Raw genomic sequence first — 21056 nt, 5'->3', positions numbered from 1 at the left:
TGCCTGGTTTGGGAGCGTGATCAGTGGGTTATGGCTACGGCGGAAAGAGCAACGGGCTTCGTAGGAGATGGCTGGAGAGGAGCGGTGAGGACCTCTGAATCTTATTCTCTGTGGGGAGGCGTTACCAGAAGGTTTTCGAACAAGGCAAGGACAAGATCTGACTCACATTTTAAAGGCAAATAGGAGAAGCACAAAGTGCTCCCAGAGGAAGAGGAAGGCATTAGATCTAGCTCAGGTTAGGGAAGCAGACTGCATTTTGAGATAGGTTTGGATTGCAGTATGAATGAGACAGGTTTAAATGGCGATATAAGCAAAGGGACAGAGAGCATCAGTAAAATCATTGAAGTTTTCCTGTTTACCAAGGGTTTATGGAAATGAGTCTTGGGTAATGTAGCTTTGAAATATTTCTGAGAAGTATAATTATAAAATTTAAATGACCTCTTAAGACTTTTATTGCATCCCTGATGATACTCAGGCAACGGCAAAGCCACACTAAGTTGCAGGCGCCAGCCTTTCTGACTCCTGGGTAATTTGCCCTACATACTAGCCCTTCCACTTCTGAGGTTCAAATTAGTGCCTCAGAAATTATTTGTCATGTTTCATTTTTTTAGCATAGACTGGGAACACTTGAAAACAAGTGCTCAGATGCCAGGGGTTTTCTCTAGTGTCAATAAGTGTTTAGTAGAAACTAACTCCATAACGAATGGAATTCATTCCACATATACTTTGTTCAAGTATACTTAATAAGTAGCATATTTTACAAATGTGTCTTTTAAATGTCAGTATTTGGGTGAAGTTTTTCTTTGTTTTGATATATTCCTTTGCTATGTCAACCATGGTGTCAGAATTTACCTTTTGAACAGTTGATTTCAGAAACTGTAAAATGAACTAATAATCTTTGTGTATCAAATTCAGAGCCCTGGCCTGGGTGGCTCAGTTGGTTGAGCACCGTCCCATACACTGAAAGGTCGCCAGTTCAATCCCCGGTCAGGATGTGTCCGGGAGGCAGCCGATCGATGTTTCTCTTTCTCCCCCTCTCCTTTCCTCTTTCTCTAAGTAACCAATAAAAAGAAAAATTCAGACCTGTGAGAATGTGTTCATAAAGCATGGGCCTTGCAAAAAACACACACACAAAAAAACTACTGAGATGCATCTAAGTCAACAGGAAAAAGTGGAATGAGGAGCCGGATAGATACATGCTCTAAGTCTCTTCCCCGCATAAGGCTTATTCTTGCAAGTGGAAAAATAGTAACTGTGCACTGGAGAAACCAGATGACACTTTGACTAAATGAACAAAATTAACTCCATCACCGAGCTGTTTGCCATGCAGACCTAGATATAACAGATTGAGGACACGACATCCCTCTAGTACAGTGGTTCTCAAGCTTGGCTGCACATTAGAATCACCTGGGAATCTCTTTAAAATCCTGATTTCTGGGCCTCATCCTCCAGAAATTCTGTTTCTTTGTTACTAATGTTGTGGCCCCACCCTATAACAAAGAAACAGAATTTCTGGAGGGTGAGGCCCAGAAATCAGGATTTTAAAAAGATTCCCAGGTGATTCTAATGTGCAGCCAAGGTTGAGAACCACTGCTCTAAAATAACTGCCTACCCCTAGCTGATCTGGCTCAGTGGATAGAGCATCGGCCTGCAGACTGAAGGGTCCTGGGTTCGACTCCAGTCAAGACACATTCCCAGGTTGCAGGCTCAATCCCCAGTAGGGGGCATGCAGGAGACAGCCGATCAATGATTCCCTCTTATCATTGATGTTTCTCTCTCTCTCTCTCTCTCTCTCTCTCTCTCTCTCTCTCTCTCCCTCTTCCTCTCTGAAATCAATAAAAATATATTTTAAAAAATAAAATAATTTAAATAAATAAAATAACTGGCCCATGCCCAACCGATGTGGCTCAGTGGTTTAGTGTCAAGCTATGAACCAGAAGGTCACCATCCGATTCCTGGTCAGGGCACATGCCCTGGTTGCAGGCTTCATCCCCAGTAAGGGGCATGCAGGAGGCAGCCAATCAATGATTCTCTCTCATCATTGATGTTTCTATCTCTCTCTCCCTCTCACCTCCTCTCTGAAATCAATAAAAATAAATTAATAATAAAAAAAGACTAAGGCAAGATTATTAAATTTAAAAAGAAAATGAAACAGCTGGCCCACATTCTTCAATTATGTCAATGCCATAAAAAAAGAGAAAGGAGAAGAGATCTTCCAGATTAAAGAAAACTAAAGAGACAACATGATTCAATGCAATACATGACATTGGATTGGATTCTGAACTGGGGGAAAAATGCTCAAAAGAATAGTATTGGGACAACTGGAAAAATGGGGAGATAGACAGATTTTTCTTTTAAGTGTTCATGTTAAATTTTCTGAATTTAGTAATTATACTGTGGTTACATTAAGAGAATATCCACGCTTCAAGAAAAGATATTTTGAAAAATTAAGCAGTAAAGGGGCATGGTGGCTGCTACCTACTCTCAAATGATTCAGAAAAATTAAATAATGTATGCATAAAGATAAAACAAATATGACAAAATGTTAAAAATCGGTGACTATGAGCAACGAGGATACAGGGCTAGGGCGAGTCCTTGGTATCATTCTTGCAACTTGGCTATAGTTTGAAATTATCTCAGGATAAAAACTTTTCTTTTTTTGCCTTATTTTATTTTTTAAATCATGGTGGACATATATTATACTGGTTTCAAGAGTACAACATGATTCTACATTTACAGACCTTACGATGTGATTACCATGTATGTCTGGTAATCATCTGTCACTGTATAGTTATTACAATATTATTGACTATATTTCCTGTGCTGTACAGTATAGCCCATGACTTACTAATTTTATAACTGGAGTCTGTACCTCCAGTTATGAAATAATTTTTTATTTTTCAATTACAGTTGATATACAATATTATATTAATTTTGGCACACAATCACTCAGTGATTAGACCTTTCTATCACTTACGAGTAATCACCCCAATAAATCTAGTACCCATCTGATACCATACATAGTTATTACGATATTATTAAATATATTCCCTATGCTATACTTTACATCCCCATAACTATTCTGTAACTCCCAATTTGTACTTCTAAATCCCTTCACCTTTTTGACCCAGCCCCCAACACCTCTCCCATCTGGCAAAGGTAAAAATGTTCTTTATACTATGAGTCTGTTTCTATTCTGCTTTTGTTTTTTAGATTCCATATATAAGTGAAATCATATGGTATTTGTCTTTCTCTGTCTGACTTATTTCACTCAGCACAATACCCTCTGGGTCCATTCATGTTGTTGCAGATGACAAGATTTCATTCTTTTTTGTGGCTGGATCATATTATACATATCTATTTATATATTGTTTATATATTTGTGTATTGATGGACATTTAGATTGCTCCCATATATTGGCTATCTATATATATAAAAGCCTAAGCGACCAGCTGACCGGCCGACCCACCAGTAGCTATGACATGCACTGACCACAAGGGGGCAGACACTCAATGCAGGAGCAGAAACCACAAGCATGGAAACATGGAACAGACTGATGAATCTCAGAGGGAAAGGAAGAGGGTGGAGGGCGGGAAGAGATTAACCAAAGATCTTATATGCATACTAGAGGTCCGGTGCACAAATTCATGCACTGGTGGGGTCCCTCAGCCTGGCTTGTGGGGAGCGGGCCGAAACCAGCTCTCCAACATCCTGACGGGTCCTGGATTGCGAGAGGGCACAGGCCAGACCAAGAAACCCCACTGGTGCATGAATCTGTGCACCGGGCCTCTAGCTGTAAATAATGCTGCAATGAACATATGGATGTAAATGTCTTTTTGGTTTAGTGTTTGGGGTTTCTTTGGATAAATATCCCAAAGTGGAACTGCTCTGTCCTCCTTTGTCTCTTGTTATAGCCTTTGTTTTAAAGGCTATTTTGTCTGATATTAAGTATTGCTACTCCAGCTTTTTTTTTCCATTTTCATGAAATATCTTTTTCTATCCCTTTACTATCAGTTTGTGGTTGTCTTTAGATCTGAAGCGCATCTACTGTAGACAGCATATGCAAGGGTTTTGTTTTGTTATCACTTAGCCACCATATGTCTTTTGATTGAAGCATTTATTCCATTTGCATTTACAGTAATTGTTGATAGATACTAGTATGTATTTATTGCCAATTTATTATTCATCTTCTTATCTTTCTTTTTTTCTTCTTCTTCTTAAAGAAGACCTTTCAACATTTCTTATAATTCTCACTTAGTGGTGATGAACTCCTTTTGCTTTTGTGTGTGTGTGTGTGTGTGTGTCTGAGAAGCTCTTTATCTGTCCTTTGATTCTAAATGATAGCTTTGCTGGGTAGAGTAATCTCGGTTTTGGGACCTTGCTGTTCATCACTTTGCATATTTCTTGCCACTCCCTTCTGGTCTGCCAAGTTTCTGTTGAGAAATCAGCTGACAGTCTTATGGGAGCTCCCTTATAGGTAACTAACTGCTTTTCTCTTGCTGCTTTTAAGGTTCTCTCTTTGTCTTTAACCTTTGCCATTTTAATTATGATGTGTCTTGATGTGGGCCTCTTTGTGGAACTTTCTGCACTTCCTGGACTTGTGTGTATTTTGCCTTCACCAGGTGAAGGAAGAATTTTCATTATTTCTTCAAGTAGGTTCTCAATCCCTTGCTCTCTCTTTTCAATACTTGATGTTGTCCCTGAGAACCCTTAAACTGTCCTCATTTTTCAGAATTCTTTTTTCTTTTTGATGTTCTGATTGGGTGTTTTCTGCTACCTTGTCTTCTAAATGACTGATTTGATCCTCTGTTTCATCAAATCTGCTGTTGACTCCTTCTAGTGTATTCTTCATTTCAGTTATTGTATTCTTCATTTCTGACTGGTTCTTTTTTATGGTTTCTATGTCCTTTTTAATGCTGTTGAGGTTCTCATTAAGTTCCTTGAGCATCCACATCACCATTGTTTTAAACTCTGTATCCCGATTGCTTGCCTTCAAGTTTTATTTAGTTTTTTTTTTCTGAAAATTTCTCCTGTTCTTTCTGTTGGGACATGTTTCTTTGTCTCACCATTTTGGCTGCCTCTCTGAGTTTGTTTCTATGTGTTAGGTAGATCTTCTATGTCTCCCAGTCCTGGTAGAATGGCCTAATGTAGTAGGTGTTCTGTGGGGCCCAGTGGCACAGCCTCATGGAGATTAAGAAATGTGCTCAAGGTCCTACAGCTAGTAAGGGACAGAGATGATAAGTGAACCCATGTCTGAATGCAGGGCCCCAGTCTTATCTACCACATCATTGTTCTGTCTTTTAGAAAAAGGAACTCAGGGCCAATGAAGTAGAAGAAACATGTTAGTTTTCACCAACCACTACTCCCCATCCAGGAACACCCCTCTCCCCATGATGACTTACAGTTTTGGCTTTGTTGAGATGTGTCATCTGAATGTAGCCCCGGTCATGGTGGGAAAGATAGAGGAAGTAGAAGGGGAAGCTGACCCAGAGGTAAAAACAAGGCACCCACACAAGGACGGTGTTCTGAAAGCACTTGGTGAAGTCGGGATTGCTGGTGTACCACGTGACGTTCCAGTCCTGTAGAAACAAACACAAGCACAGGGTCAATGGGTGTGCCAAAGAGTGATGGGGGCTTGTGTGTAATTCAAAACTAGTTGTCACCCTGGCTCAGTATGGCTCAGTTGGTTGGGTGCTGTCCTGTGCACCGAAAGGTTGCTGGTTCGATTCCCAGTCAGGGCACACGCCCACGTTGCAGTCTCAATGCCTAGTAGTGGGGTGTGCAGGAGGCAGCTGATTGATGTTTTATTTCTCGTTCACATCAATGTTTCTCTCTCTCTCTCCCTCTCCCCTTCCTCTCTCTCTCTCTCAAAATCAATAAAAATACTTTTTAAAAAAACCAGCTGTCATGGGGTTCAAGAAAAACAAACAAGACCCCTGCTCCTGAAGCCCTCTCAGGCAGAATATGCAACCTGGAAAATTCAGTAGCCAGAAAAACTATGAAACAAGGGATCAGGAATAAGAGATGCCTCATTGCACATAACAGACAGGTTCCTAGGAACTATGGCAAATTCCATTGTTGTACAAAGATGGAGACATCCATTTAAAGGAATCTTGCAGGGGTACTTCCCTGTAAACAGAGGAGTCCTTTAGTCATATGGATCATCCCTACTTTACTATCTTGTGAATTGAGGACTTTCTAATCTTCTTCCTCACCCTCACCATTATCATTTTCTTCACCATTATCATTACTACCATTACCATCATTACTATTACAATCACTTTCATCAGCTCCATCAGCACCATCATCACCACCACCATTAGCACCATCACCATCATCATCATCATCGAAAACACCTAAATTGTGCGAGGCCCTATTTTAAGTTACTTCATATGTATTATCCCCTTTAATTCTATAAGTACTTTATCCCTCCTTTTTCAGAGAGGAAAACTGAGACACAGAGAGGTTCAATGACTTGTCTAGTATCACACAGCTGGTAAGATCTGCAGCGGAATTCAAACTCAGGCAATTTGGTTCTGGGTCCCTGCAGTTCATGACTAAGCTATCCATCCTTGGTAACAAGTTTGTTGTAAGTACTTTTATTTTTTTTTTTAAGAAACCACCTATATTTTGTTAAAGAGACATACCAGATAGATAAATAGATATAGACATATATAGATCAAGTATATCTGCCCAAGAATAAACTTTAACCCGTGGTCAGTCTTCAGTAATGGACAATTTAATTCAAATCCTCATCTGACCACTGACCAGTTACACAACCTTGGGAAAAGTTATTACCTTATTTGGGCATCTCAATTTTCTATCTCTTTGATTATATCAGATAAACTTAGATCGGAAACAGGTGGCCCGCAGGCAAATTTGACCACAGATATTTTATTCTTATTGTTGTTTTAAGCAGACTTTTAAAAAAAATTTAGGTTAACTGCAAAACATTTCAAATCAGAAAACTTCATATAAAAACTTGGATGTCTGGCTACTCTTAAAAAATCAGAAAATATGGCAGCCCTGCGCCCATATTCCTGCTTCAGAACCACCAGCAAGAGTTGGGGAGGAGCCAGTCTTGGGATAGGGTCTGTGTGTTTCAGTTGGCCACAGTCTCCATGCAGCCCACATCTCTCCTAGGTTTCTCCGTCTACCACTGGATGATGTTCTCTCCAGATACCTGATGCCAAGCCTTCCCACAGTAAGATCACCAAGGAACTCCAAGAAACCTGAAACCTCACAGCTCTGTCCAAATTTTAAAGGCACATCAACCAATGTTAAGAGAACGTGATGGGAACAAGCAGATCATTTCACTTAATAAAAAAACATTTGACAATATGATCAAAACATTATGTTCCAAGCATTTCAAAAAAGAGACCTAGTTACGTTCAACAAGGTGAGTATACTTAATACAACTGAAGCATACACTTAAAAATGGTAAAGATAATTTGAAAATAAAGAATCTGACTTAAAAAAGAGAGATCTAGGTATGTAAACAAGTACCTACTAGTAAACTGGTTTTTTGAATGTATAATTGATAAATGATATTATGATATAAACGGTTTTTTTCCAGAACCAAAAACAAGAAATCAATGAAATGTAAACTTTAAGTGATTAACACACACAAAGGTAGTTAGCTAGGCAACTTCTAAACACAAAGAAACCCTTAGGACAGTGGTTCTCAACCTTCCTAATGCCGCGACCCTTTAATACAGCTCCTCATGTTGTGGTGACCCCCAACCATAAAATTATTTTCGTTGCTACTTCATAACTGTAATTTTGCTACTGTTATGAATTGTAAAGTAAATATCTGATATGCAGGATGTATTTCCATTGTTACAAATTGAACATAATTAAAGCATAGTGATTAATCACAAAAACAATATGTAATTATTTATGTGTTTTCCGATGGTCTTAGGCGACCCCTGTGAAAGGGTCGTTCGACCCCCAAAGGGGTTGCGGCCCACAGGATGGCGACCCACAGGTGGAGGACAAAGTTCATGCCTCTATGAACTTGGGCATTTGAAATTTGATCATATGAGTGACTTAAATCAAAGACTGGTTTTATTTTAACTGGTTTCACATCACTTGTAATTCTTAAGGTGATGGTGGGAAAAAAAGGATTCAACTGTTGGTGTTTATTATATACAGTACAGTTTCTGAGCAATTGCCAGGAAAAGCTCATTCCATAGGAATTTGCCCTTCTAATGAGAAAATACTGGTGGGGCCTACTATATACAGTTATGTATACAAGCTCGGTTCATGTGTGAGACATTTCAGCCCCACTAAGTTCTCCCCACTACAGCTAAAGTTATATTACCCATCTATATATCCATATATGCATTTATAGATATATCTACCCACTCATTTGTAAACCCACCCATCTAAGTATCCATCCATCCATCCATCCATCCATCCATCCATCTACTCACTAGTCCATCCATCCATACATCTACCAAACCATCCATGTACCAACTTATCCATTTACATACCTGTCTATCCATCCACCCATCTACCTACCCTTCCATCTCCCAGCCACACAACACATCCATCTACCCATCCATCCATCCATCCATCCATCCACCCATCACACACCCACCCACACATCCATCCATATCTCTCTCTCTCTTTGTATTTATCTTTTAAAAAAAATATGTTTTACTGATTTTTAGAGAGAGAGGAAGGGAGAGGGAGAGAGAGATGGAAACATCAATGAAAGAGGAACATCAACATTGATCAGCTGCCTCCTGCACATCCCCTGCCAGGATCAAGCCCGCAACCCAGGCATGTGCCCTGACCAAGAATCAAACCAGTGGCTTCCTGGTGCATAGGTCAACATTCAACCACTGAGCCACACCAGGCGGCTGTATTTATTTTTAAGAGATAATACATTTATGTACTGGATTTTTTCAAATTACACAAAATGGTATACTGTGAAAAATAAGCCTTCTTCCCTGAACTCACAGACCCCCATTCCACCCCACAGGCAAAACTACCATTGCTAACACCTTGTATATTCTTCTAGATTATCTTCCAAATAGTGTATCTATTTTGTCACCCTAAAAGGTACAATAATACATACATGTTCTTTACCTTACTTTTTTTTACTTAATATTAGAAACTGATCTTTACCAATAACATAGATCTGCTCTATTCTTGATAGCTTACCTTTATTTTTGAACAAAGGACGAGAAAGGCCATCTTCCCATTCTGGTCCCTAATCCCTCAGTTCCTCTCTCTAGAGGAATTTTATGTTTCTATGCATCCTTCCAGAACATACCTTATGCATATATAACAAAAATACTATATAATAAAAGGCTAATATGCAAATTGATCGACGGTAGCACAACGGGTCCCTATGACGCGCACTGGCCACCAGGAGGCAGACGCTCAATGCAGGAGCTGCCCCCTGGTGGACAGTGCGCTCCCTCAAGGGGAGCGCCACTCAGCCAGAAGCCGGGCTTATAGCTGGAGAGCACAGTGGCGGTGGCGGGAGCCTCTCCCACCTCCAGGGCAGCACTGAGGATGTCCGACAACTGGCAGTGGGCCTAAGGCTGCAGTCAGACATTCCCCGAGGGCTCCTGGACTGCGAGAGGGTGCAGGCTGGCTGAGGGGCCCCCGCCATGCACGATTTCATGCACTGGGCCTCTAGTAATATATATTTTCTGTTATCAAATGGAAGGAAGCATACTCCATTTACTGTTCTGTATCTTGCTTTTGCTTTTTTTCCTCTTAATAACAGGTCTTAAAGACCATCCTGCACTGCACATGAACAGTTTCTTTCTTCTCTGTGCTGGCTGATTTATACTCCATTGTAGGACTTTACTTTACTTACTTAGTCTCCCAATGACTGGGCATTGGGTTGCTCTTACAAACAATGCAGTCTGGAATAAATAACTGGTACATGCCTCATATTACACACAAAGATGCTTATTTGTAAGGTCACTTTTTAGAAGTATACTTGAAAAAACAAATTTAAAAAATAAATAAATAAAAGCACTCAGGTGCTGAGCGGAAAATTCACAGACTTTAATATATGTGTGTTAATATATGGGACAGATCTGATTGCTCTCTCTCCTTCAATGGCTCCCTATTGCCTCTGAGAGCTGATCCCTGCTACAGTTCATGAGGCCTTCCACATTCAAGCTCCATCTGTTCCTTCTACAGTTTCTCCTGCCCTTTTCCCCAATGTGTCAACTGAGGCATTCACTCAAATAAGCATTTGCCAGGCATGTGTCAGACACTCCTCAAGGCACTGGAGACTCAGGAAGGCCGTGGTCTCTGCCCAGCTGATAGACAAATGAGTGGTTCTTTGGCATATCTCTTGCTAGATGGTCTCCCTGGAATGTCTTTCCATCACAACAAACTCCTATTCATCCTTCAAAACCCAACTCAGGTCCCTCCTTTAAGAAGCCTTCCCCCTCACTCCCCAAACCATGAGACAACCTGTCCTCCCCTGCAATGGTTTTCTCATATGTCTGTCAACATCTCTGTCCTGCAAGGGCCATGCAAGGACCTCCGTGCCAGGTCCGTGCTGTATTTACCTGTGACTACTGTCCTGCTACCCAGCAGGCCCCAGAGGTTATCAAGTAAACAAGTGGCCCAAGCCATGCCCCACCCCCAGGCATTATTTCCTACTTTACTTTTTAAAAAATAAAAATCCATCCAAGTACAACCTAGCACTGATCCCTGGCTTTCTGGTGGAGTGAATAGGGATTAAAATTTAGGCCCTGACCTTATGTGAACCTGGGCAGGTCACTTAACTACAAGTCGCAGATACTAATAATTAGTAACAGTCACCACTTCTCCCACAAGCACTGCCCAGAGTCAGGAAGCTTAAAGGACAAAGAAGAGCTGAAGTGAAGAAGTGAGCAAGAGGAAATGGGGGATCTAAGGATGCGGGGCCCAGGAAGGAGGGGTCACAGAAATGCTTAGCAAAGGAAGGCGGTGACTCTTCAGAGGGCAGCTTCCTGCTCAAAGCCGGATGCCTGGGCCCTGACCCAGAGGGCGGAGATGGAGCCAGGAAGGAAGGGGGAGCATGAAAAGGGGAAACAGGATTGTGAACATGAACTTTCACTGCTGCAGAATGCAGCCAACGCAGGCTGTCCCACCCCCAGCCCCCACACGGTCTGTCGCTGCCCCTACCCAGCCAACGGTGTCCCTGACCACAACTGTCACAGGAGCAAAGATAAGAGTGTTGGGGACCTTCTGCATGTTCCCCTCCGGCTGGGACCTGGATGTCTCCACTGTCCAAACTCCCTGCGACAAGCAGTGTGGGCCCCTTTGTTTGGTGTTTCCGGGGTGAGGGGGGGCAGGGGGTGGGTGCAACAAACGCTGAAGAGCTAATTATAAGGCTTAAGGAAGGATGAGTCTGCCGATCACTCTCTACCCCCAACCCCAGGCTGATGGAACCTCTGCTCTGATTCTGTCCACCCCCAGCTGCTGGGAAATGAAATTCAGCCCGGGAAATGTGAGACCAGGAAACAGTCCCCAGCGCTGGCCCAGGCACTGCACTCCGAGGGCGAGCGGGGCGGGGGGGGGGGGGGGGGGGGCTGGCTCAGGGCTTGTCAATAGAGAAAGTGCACCCCCAGACTCCCCGGACAGAGGCTTCTCTTCACAGGACACCTCCACAGCTTAGACGCCTTCTATGCCCCCTGCCCTCAGCCCTGACATTCAGGATCTGGGGCACAAGTCCAAATCAGCTTGGCCCACGAGCTTTGGAAGTTCATGAAATTTCTATCGTGTGTCCTCTCCCACCCTTCTCTCTCTGGGCGGAATAATGACAACCAACATGTTCTGAGCGCTGCTCTAAGTCTCCCACGCCTAGGACGCTACTCAGTTCTCACAAGAAGAGACGCTGCTGTTATCCCCATCTCACAGATGAGGAAACTGAGGCACCAGGAAATAAGACATCTTCCCAAAGGCCATGCTGCAGTGGGTCTATGTCGTTCCCACCCCAACCCCCATGCACATTTCTCCTCTGGCAACAGCCCCTGGCTCTCATTCATAAACAAACCCTCTATTCTCAGCCACACACTCAGGCCCTCATTAGCATCAGCCAATCAACAGAGGCCGTTACTCACATGCTGGTGATTAGTTCAAAAGTGGGCATTTGAGCCCCAGCAGGTTTGGTCAGTGGTTGGAGCATTGGCCTGTGGACTGAAGGGTCTCGAGTTCAGTTCGGTCAAGGGCATGTGCCTCAGATGCAGGCTGGGTTCCCTGGCCTCTGTCAACCAATCCATGTGTCTCTCTCATATCGATGTTTCCCTTTGCTCCCACCCCCAGCTCTCCCTTCCACTCTATCTGAAAAGCCAATGGGGAAATATCCGCAGGTGAGAATTTTTTTAAAAAATGGGCACTTGACCCAAACAGAGCCAACCACAGCAAGAATACATCCTCTCTTGTCGCCAAAGTTTCAGGGTGAAGATGCGGAGTTTATAGGTGTCTCAGCCATTTACAAGGGAAGCACCGAGTGTTGCGAGGGGAAAGGAAGGGAGGCACCACCGTGGCCAGTGTGAGAAGGAAGCTGCCGTCATAAAAGATGGAGATGAAAAAACCTGGTGCTTAGTGTAATTGTGGGCAGATGGATCAAGCTTCACCTGCAGCCCACCCTCCCACTGGAATTCCCAATAAATTTACTTTATTGTTCACACAAGTTGAAAATGAATTTGCTCTCACAATACAAAGTATCCTAGTAAAACAAATTCTGATAGGCTGTGTCTATCCGCTTGTCCCTTTTCTTACGGGTCCAGCATTCTTCTCTATTTATCCACTGAGTGACCTTAGACAAGTTACTCAATCTCTCTGAGCCTCATCTATGACTGACTAAGGCTAAGTAAGCATACCTATCTCCAAAAGCTATTCTAAAGAATAAAATTACATACACACAGGATTCAGCTCAGTGTCTATAGTCATGCTCTATAAAGAGCTATTAACAGTAATCTTAATTCTGTCAGTAATAAAAATAAAAGAAGTTTATAGCATTATAGCCTTAATATGATAATCTATTGAAAATAATACCAGCTAGCTTTAACTGAGCACAATGTACCAAGCACTGTTTTTTGCATTTTATGTGAATAACTCACTTAATCTTCATGATCACCTAGAAGAGAGATTTGTTTTTTTAATCCTCATGAAGAATATTTTTTATTAATTTTAGAAAGGGAGGGAGAAAAACATTGATGTGAGAGAGAAGCATTGATTGGTTGCCTGCCATATGCACCCCAACCAGGGATGGAACCTGCAACCTAGGTATGTGTCCTGACCAGGAATCAAACCCCAAACCTTTCAGTGTATGGAGCAACACTTCAACCAACTGAGCCACCCAGTCAGGGCAAGGAAGGCTGTTTAGATCCCCAGGAAACTGAGAACAGAGAAATCAAATAACTTGCTTCGAATCACCCAACTAATAAGTGATGAGGCTGGGGCTCAAACCTGGGAAGCCTGATTGAGTCCCCAAACCCCCATGCTGGCTCCTGGCGACGGGTAATGCATACATTTTAACAGGGCTTTCAGGAGCACGTGCTCTTGCCCATGGGGAATCTGGGCCAAGAGGAAGATTTGAGTCCTCAAATCACCAGGACGACGACGTTCAGAACCAGTTACTTATTGCTGCTGCTACAAATTACCATAAACTTAGCATCTTAAAACAACACAATTTTTATCAGACCCTTCCAGATAGAGGAAATCTGAAATGGGTCTCAGTGGGCCAAGGTCAAGGTGTGAGCAGGCAGGGCTGTGCTCCTCCTGGAGACTCTAAGGGAGACTCCATTTCTTTACCTTTTCCAGCTTCAGAGGTCACCCACATGCCTGGGCTCATGGCCCCACCTTCCACCTTCAAAGCCAGCAGTGTTAGCCATCTTCTCATGCTGCCATGGCCCTGGTTCACTCTCCTGCCTCCCTCCTCAAGGGCCTTTGTGGTGAGTGTGGGCCCAGACAGATAATCTCCCATCTCAAGGTCAGCCAATGGCAAACTCAATTCCATCTGCATCTTCACTCCCTTTGCCATGCCACCTAACATCGTCACAGATTCCAGGGATTATGCCATGGGCATCTTTGGAGGGGCCGTTATTCTGCCTACCATGCTCCCTCAGTGTGACACTGGTCCACCCTAAACATTTTATGACATCCCAGGGGCACCACTGCTCCTCTCAGTGGGATCAGATCCAGAAGCCACCAGAATCATGCCAGGGAGAGGCAAGAAGTGGCCCTGGGCAGGCCCAAGACATGGCCTCATGCCAACTAACCCTGATGCTGACCGGCTCTCTCAGCCCAGTCACGCTTCAGCCGGGGCCTCTGCAGTACTTTCCCCACCCCTGCTGCTCCAGCCTGACTGACACAGCTTCCAGGGAGACATGAGGTCAGGGCCTGCGGGGAGACAAGGGAAACAGCCCGGATCAGAACCCAGCCAGGATAGGAGGGGATGCTGCAGAGTGGAGGACAGGTGGACAACAGGCAGAGGACGTGATTATGAATTTGAGCTGCTGCTCAGTGTCACCAATATCTGGGAGACAGAGTTGCTCCTTCGAAATTTAGAAACAAGGACCTACTATGCACCAGGCATTCCACTGGGGTTTGAACATCCATTTTTCCAATTCAATCATCTCAAAAGCTTGCGATAGTCGGGTTTCTATCCCTCAGTGGACAATTATTAATCAGGACACTACTATGTGCCAATACCACTTGCAGGTAAATGGAGTTTCTACTCTCACAGAGTTTCATTCTATCATCAGAGGCAGATACTAAACAGATAAGCTATATGTATGTCTCATGGCAACAAGTGCCCAGGAAAAGAATAAAGGAGGCAGAGAACAATGGTGGAAGTGGTTGCTATTTTTATATCAGGTGTGTAGGAAGCGGCTCTAGAGTTAAGCCTCGAATTGACCTGTGGCAGAGCCACAAACAAGTCCCAGCTTAGAGGGCAGAGCCCTCTTAGCATAATTAAGCTTGACTTTATGGCCGCCCCCTAGCACAGGGGTGGGCAACCTTTTTGTGAGTGCATGCCAAAACCAGCAAAATCTCTGGCTCAAAATTCTTCTGCATGCTAACCCTAATTTTTTGAGAACATGTTACACCTACTTGATATCTCTTAAGGTGTACGTATGTGAAGAACCTTGAAGAAATAATAAAATTCATTTGAGCGACAAAAACACAGTATATGATGATGAAAAATACATTTATTTTTTAATGTATACATGTACACTGAGAGTCCGACAGAAAACTTTATGACTCCGTTTGATATTATCAGTGGGACTTTTGCTGCTGCATCACTGATGACAGAGATTTTACATCAGGTTTATATTTCGTGACCTTCAGAGATATGCACGAGCTACTACTTTCATCCTTCAGGCTACTACTCCTATTACGTGACTTAACAAAATTCATCACTGAGAACAAAGATTCACAAGCGTATGTGGATGAAACCAAAACACTGGTCGGATCTAGGAAGGCAGGGAGAGTTAAGGCAGAGGCATAGAAATTGCTCTTCCCCTCTCTCGTCAATCCATGTCTATGGTCTTTAAGATAACTTGTTATGTAAAATTATTTATCTAAGATGCACCTACACTGAATTTATCTGAAAAATAAAAGTCAATATTAAGAAAAAAAACTGTAAATGGAAGATTATAAGAGAGGGTTTCACAGGCCAGCAAAAGTTACTGGCGTGCCATTTTTGGCACGCATGCCAGGGGTTGCCCACCCCTGCCCTAGATCCTTCCTGGGTAGCTAGCTAATGGGCTGTGGTTGGTGCAGCAAGTGCTGCCAAAACAAGTGAAACTCACAAGAACATTGTAACTATGGAGACCACTACCTTGCTTTTCTCTGACTATAAAATAAAGCCTCAGCTTGCTGTCTGGATCCTTCTCTGTGGCCTCATCCAGGCACAGGAGATCCACCAAGCCCCAGCTATATTCTCTCTGTCTGTCTTTTCTTTAATATTTCACTGCTCCTCCTCAGGCTCACCGAACCCTTGGCTGTGCTGGCGTGGCACACAGGAGGACAGAAAAAGCCTCTGGGCCAAGATGACATTTGAGCAAAGACCTGAAGGAAATGAAGAAACATGTGCCACCTTCTTCCCTTGATGGAAAGAGAAGAGTGAGGATGGATTAAGGTTCTTAGTAGCACATGCCAGGACTGAGCTACGTGCTTTACATCATATTTAAACGTCCCAAACAACTCAGGGAGACAGGCACTATAATTAAACCCATTTTACAGATACAAATACTGAGGCCCAGTCATTAACCTGTAAGCAGCATACACAGCCAGGAAATTGAATCCAAGTGTAGATGCCTCTATTTAATAGAAAATGCACTAGTTCCATGTTTTTGTGTTGTTGTTGTTTTTTCTTTTATTGTTTTAGTTCCATTTTTTTAATCTTGTACATGTACTATGGTTCCCGTTTAAAATGAGCATTAAAGGGTATTCAGATGCTGGTGTAGGCAGAGAAATTTTCTTAGAAGGAGACAAGAAAAAACAAAAGCTAACAGTGATTATCTCCAGGGGGTAGGGCTGAAGCTGGTAAGAAGAAGCAACTATTAGTTTTTGTTTTATTATCTTTTGTACTGTTTGAATTTTTTACTCAGCATGTATTCCCCCTAAAATAATAATAACAATAACACAACGAGTTCACACTTTAAGTAAATAAACAGCACCAGCAGGAATTTAAGAGGCAGAAATTTCTTAATGCTGAGCTGGGAACAAAGAGAAAGCACATATTTATCGGGCGCTTATCACAGCAGTATTTGCCAGGCAGGAACAATCCTGTTTTCCAAGCATGAGTTCATTTAAACCTCACAAGTCAAGACTATTAGAACTCCCCCTTTTCTGGGGAGGACTCTGAGGCCCAGAGAGGTTAAGAACTAGCTCAGGCTCACAGAGCCAGGAAGAGGCAGAGCTGGGATTTGAACCCACGAGAGTCTGACACTGAGCTCTTTTTTTTATTATTTAATTATAATTAGTTATACTTTATCAAAATAAGAATATGAATCTTTATACTTTTTTGGTAGTCATCCTTCTGTAGTAATTTCTTTATTACAGTTTATATTCAGTATTATTTTGCATTTGTTTCAGGTATCCAGCACAGTGGTCAGACAATCATGCACTTCACAAAGTGCTCCTCCCAATATCCCCACCTACAGTGCACAATGTACCCTTTTCTCCACAAACCCGCCAACACTTGCTGTGTTGATTGTTGACTTCTTAATGACTAGAGGCGGGGGTGGGGGTCCTCAGCCCAGCCTGCACCCTCTCACAGTCCGGAACCCCTAGGGGGATGTCCGCCTGCCAGCTTAGGCACAATGGAGGGGCACAGTGGAGGGGCGCAGGGCCAGGCAACAGACCATCTATAAAGCCACAGTCAAAACTGACCCAGGTGCCAGATCCCCTGCAGAGGGGGGGTGGGGGGATTTGAAGTTAAGGAAAGCTAAGAAAAGGAAGCTGGAAAGCCACAATTATGTCAGGGGACACGCTGGGCTGCTGGACACTAATCTGTTTAGAGAGCCAGCATGGGGCCTTCCTTTGCCCACCACCGTCCCTGAAAGGGACCTCCTGAAAGGTCAAGCAGCTGCCTGTGGCACAGTGGGAGACGGGCACCCGTGCCAGTATCACACTGGCAGGGGTGTCTCCTGCTCACTGCTGGCCTGAGCTGTGACCTTCCCTCCCCTCTGACTCACCAGAGCTAAGAATAAAACCCAGAAATATTGGGGGGGGGGGAGGCCTACAGCAATATCCATACCTTACCCCCAGTGCCCAGAAAGGCAGGGCATGGCCCTGCCCAGGCAAAAGCCCCAAATCCTTACTGGATCCTCAAGCCCAGGATGCAGAATTGAACCTCTTTGTAAGAAAGGGACAGGAGTTACATGCAAAAACCAAACACCTGTCTTAACAGGACCACCAGTGCCGGGAAGAAAACGGCCACAGCTGCCTATTACAAGTACCCAGGTGTCGGTGGAGGGCAGTTTGGTCCGACCTGCCCTGAACTCTCCCAGCAAGTACTGTGAGGCCCCTACAAGACACACACTTGTCTTCATTCCCCATCCAGCCCCAACCATTTGCTGAGTTCATCTCTAGCCACTTCCTCTCCTCTTATCAGACTCTGGAGCTTCGCCAGATCCTCCATCAGGTCACTTTTCAGGGACTTGAGAGGGGTCAGACATGCGCCACGCACAGGAGTGTGTCTGGGGACACAGCAGTCGGCAGAACTGACAGCACTCATCCATTTACTGAGCACTGTTTCTAGGTGATGAGTTCGCAGCAGTGAGCAAAGGGCCTGCCCTGGAGCTGACAGACTGAGGAGAGAAGACCAGGAGGAAACAAGATAAAAGATCAAATAGATGATAGATAGACAGACAGACAGACAGACAGATAGATAGATATCTGCTGGCCTGGTCGTCCCCAACTGCCCCCCAGCCAGCCTGGTCGCCCCTCACTGTCCCCCCTGTTGGCCTGGTCGCCCCAAACTGACCCCCTCTGCTGGCCTGGTCGCCCCAAACTGCCCCCCCAGCCAGCCTGGTCACCCCTCACTGTCCTCCCTGTTGGCCTGGTCGTCCCCCACTGCCCCCCTCTGCCAGCCTGGTCACCCCTAACTGCCCTCCCACTGGCCTGGTTGCCCCTCACTGCCCCTCCTGCTGGCCTGGTCACCCCTAACTGCACCCCTCTGCCAGCTTGGTTGCCCCTAACTGCCCCCCCTTGCCAGTCTGGTTGCCCCTAACTGCCCCGCCCCCCGCCGGCCTAGTTGCCCCCAACTGCCCCCCCCCTACCATCCTGGTTGCCTCACACAGCCCGCTGTTTAGTCATTTGGTCATCCCTCACTAACCCCCCTGCCGGCCTTGTCACCCCATGCAGCCTGTTGTTTGGTCATCCGTCTGGTTGTTTCGGTTGTGACGGCCACTGGCTTTTTATATATTAGGATAATATAGTGTGTGTGTGTGTGTGTGTGTGTGTGTGTGTGTGTGTGTGAGAGAGAGAGAGAGAGAGAGAGAGAGAGAGAGAGACATTGATAGATGTAGTATACCAGTGTGTGTGTGGGTATATATATATATATATATATATATATAGAGAGAGAGAGAGAGAGAGAGAGAGAGAGAGAGAGAGAGAGAGAATAAAAAAAAAAGGCTCAGAGAAGTGAGAAGTCCTCCCTGAAAAGATGTATTTGTTGAAGGCAACAAGGGAGTAAGCCACCTGGGGAAGAATCTTAGCGGAGAGCAGAGGAAACAGCAGGTGCAAAGGCACTGAGGTAGGAGCATGTCCGTCATTTTGGAACAGTAACAGAGAAGCCAATAAGACTCCACAGAAATGGGAGATGAAGTCAGGGAGGAAGGCGGGGGAGAGGCAGGGACAGACACTGTAAGAGTCACAAGCCATTGTAGGGATATTGCCTTTCACTCAGAGTGACTTGGGGACCATGGATTTGATGTGTCATCATCTTATGTTTTCACGTAGTGGATCTTGACCAAAGGCAAGTTTCCCAACACCACCAGGGGAGATTTGACAATATTTGGAGACATTTTTGGAATCATTACTGGGGTGAGGATGGAGGTAGAGGCATTTGCCCGTAGAGGCCAGGGATGCTGCTAAACACCCACAATGCACAGGACAGCCTCCTCCTGCCTCCCATCCCCAACAGAGAATTACTCAGCTCCACGTGTTAATCATGCTGAGGCTGAGAAGCCCTATTTTCACAGTATCATTCCCCAGACACAGCCTACATCAGGTGGATGGGGTGTCCGCACCTCACCATGTCACTCTAGGCAAGCAACTAAGCCTCAGTTCCCACATCTGTAAAGTGGGAACACTACTGAGAAGATGCAAATACGCATTTAATTAAGCCTGAGCACACAGTAGGTGCTCAATATATGCTCTGCTATTACTGTGATTACTTCCAGATCCAGTTCTTACTGTGTCCCTTCCACATTTCCAGCCAAGAATCATTTTCAAATGATTCTTTCTTTCGTCCAATAAAGATGTTTTGAGCCCCTACTATGTGCCAGGAACTATGCTGTCCAGGAGTAGTGGGCAGAGGAGTCCCCCAAAGATGTCCACATCCCCATCCCCAGAATGGGTGAGTATGTTACCTTACATGGCAAAAGGGACGTTACAGAGGTGCTTCAGTTAAGAATCTGGAGATGGGAGATCATCCTGGATTATCCAGGTGTGACCCCTGGAATCAGGGAAGAAAGGGAGGCAAGAGGGTCAGAGTCAGAGAAGGAGATGTGACAACAAAAGCAGAGGTGGACGCATGCAGGCCACCTCTAACGGCTGGAAAAGGCAAGGAAATGGGTGCTCCCCGAGAGCCTCCAGGAGCAACCCCAGCACTGCATTTTGGACTTCTGACCTCCAGGCTTTAAGAGAGTAAGTCTGTGCTGCTTTAGGCCAGAAGTTTGTGGTGATTTGTTCTAGCAGCCACAGGAGGCCCATACAGCCCGCAATACAGACAGAGCCAGCAGGAAACAAGGGCTAACTGTGCCCTCACCAAGCTGACACTCATTCGTGCTCAACAGCCCTGTGCGGGCGCTGCCTCACCTGCCCGCGCCCTGCCCGAGTCAAACTCCGCAGCACCTGCGCTCCCAGGGCAGGCTTACATCCCTGCCTCCCCTGCAGTGCAGCTGCTTAGTAAATGCTTTTGAAGGACAGGAGCTGGGAACAAGGGAAAATACAAATTAGTTTCCAATTTCACTTTAATAGGCAATACCAGTACACAACTCAAATTTCAAAATGTGGGTATGTGAGTGTTGCTCTGCCTCCCTCTCCCCCATGAGCCCAGTGCTCTCTGCCCAGTCCCATGCACCCCCTCCCTATACACAAGGAAACGATATTTGTGAGTTTCTCCTGTATCCTTCTGGAATTTGTTATACAAATACAAGCAAATACAACTATGCACTCTTCGTTGTCCCTTTCTTTACACAAGAAGTATTTTGCCAACTAAACCATGATGTTTTCACTTAAAATCTGGATTTTGGACACTGGCCTTGCCTTCGCTTCTTTCTCCTTTCTGGAAGCATCCCCACTCCTCCACTAAATGAGTGCAACTGTATTTACCCAGGTCCCTACTGCCCGCC

The 21056-nt window shown here is 44.5% G+C and overlaps 1 protein-coding gene across 2 annotated transcripts in view; it reads right to left on the bottom strand.

Annotated features, from left to right (window-relative positions):
• Positions 1 to 21056, bottom strand: part of ABCC1 (ATP binding cassette subfamily C member 1) — a 146297-nt gene that overhangs the window by 103187 nt on the left and 22054 nt on the right. For both annotated transcript variants that reach the window (XM_059693270.1, XM_059693271.1), the window contains exon 2: positions 5403 to 5579. In XM_059693270.1, coding sequence (XP_059549253.1) covers positions 5403 to 5579 — 177 coding nt within the window. The remainder of the gene's footprint in view (positions 1 to 5402; positions 5580 to 21056) is intronic.

Source organism: Myotis daubentonii, chromosome 4 (assembly GCF_963259705.1).
Source record: "Myotis daubentonii chromosome 4, mMyoDau2.1, whole genome shotgun sequence".
Taxonomy (NCBI): Eukaryota; Metazoa; Chordata; class Mammalia; order Chiroptera; family Vespertilionidae; genus Myotis; species Myotis daubentonii.
The sequence above is the reverse complement of the archived record's forward strand: the minus strand, read 5'-3'. Positions and strand labels throughout refer to the sequence as shown.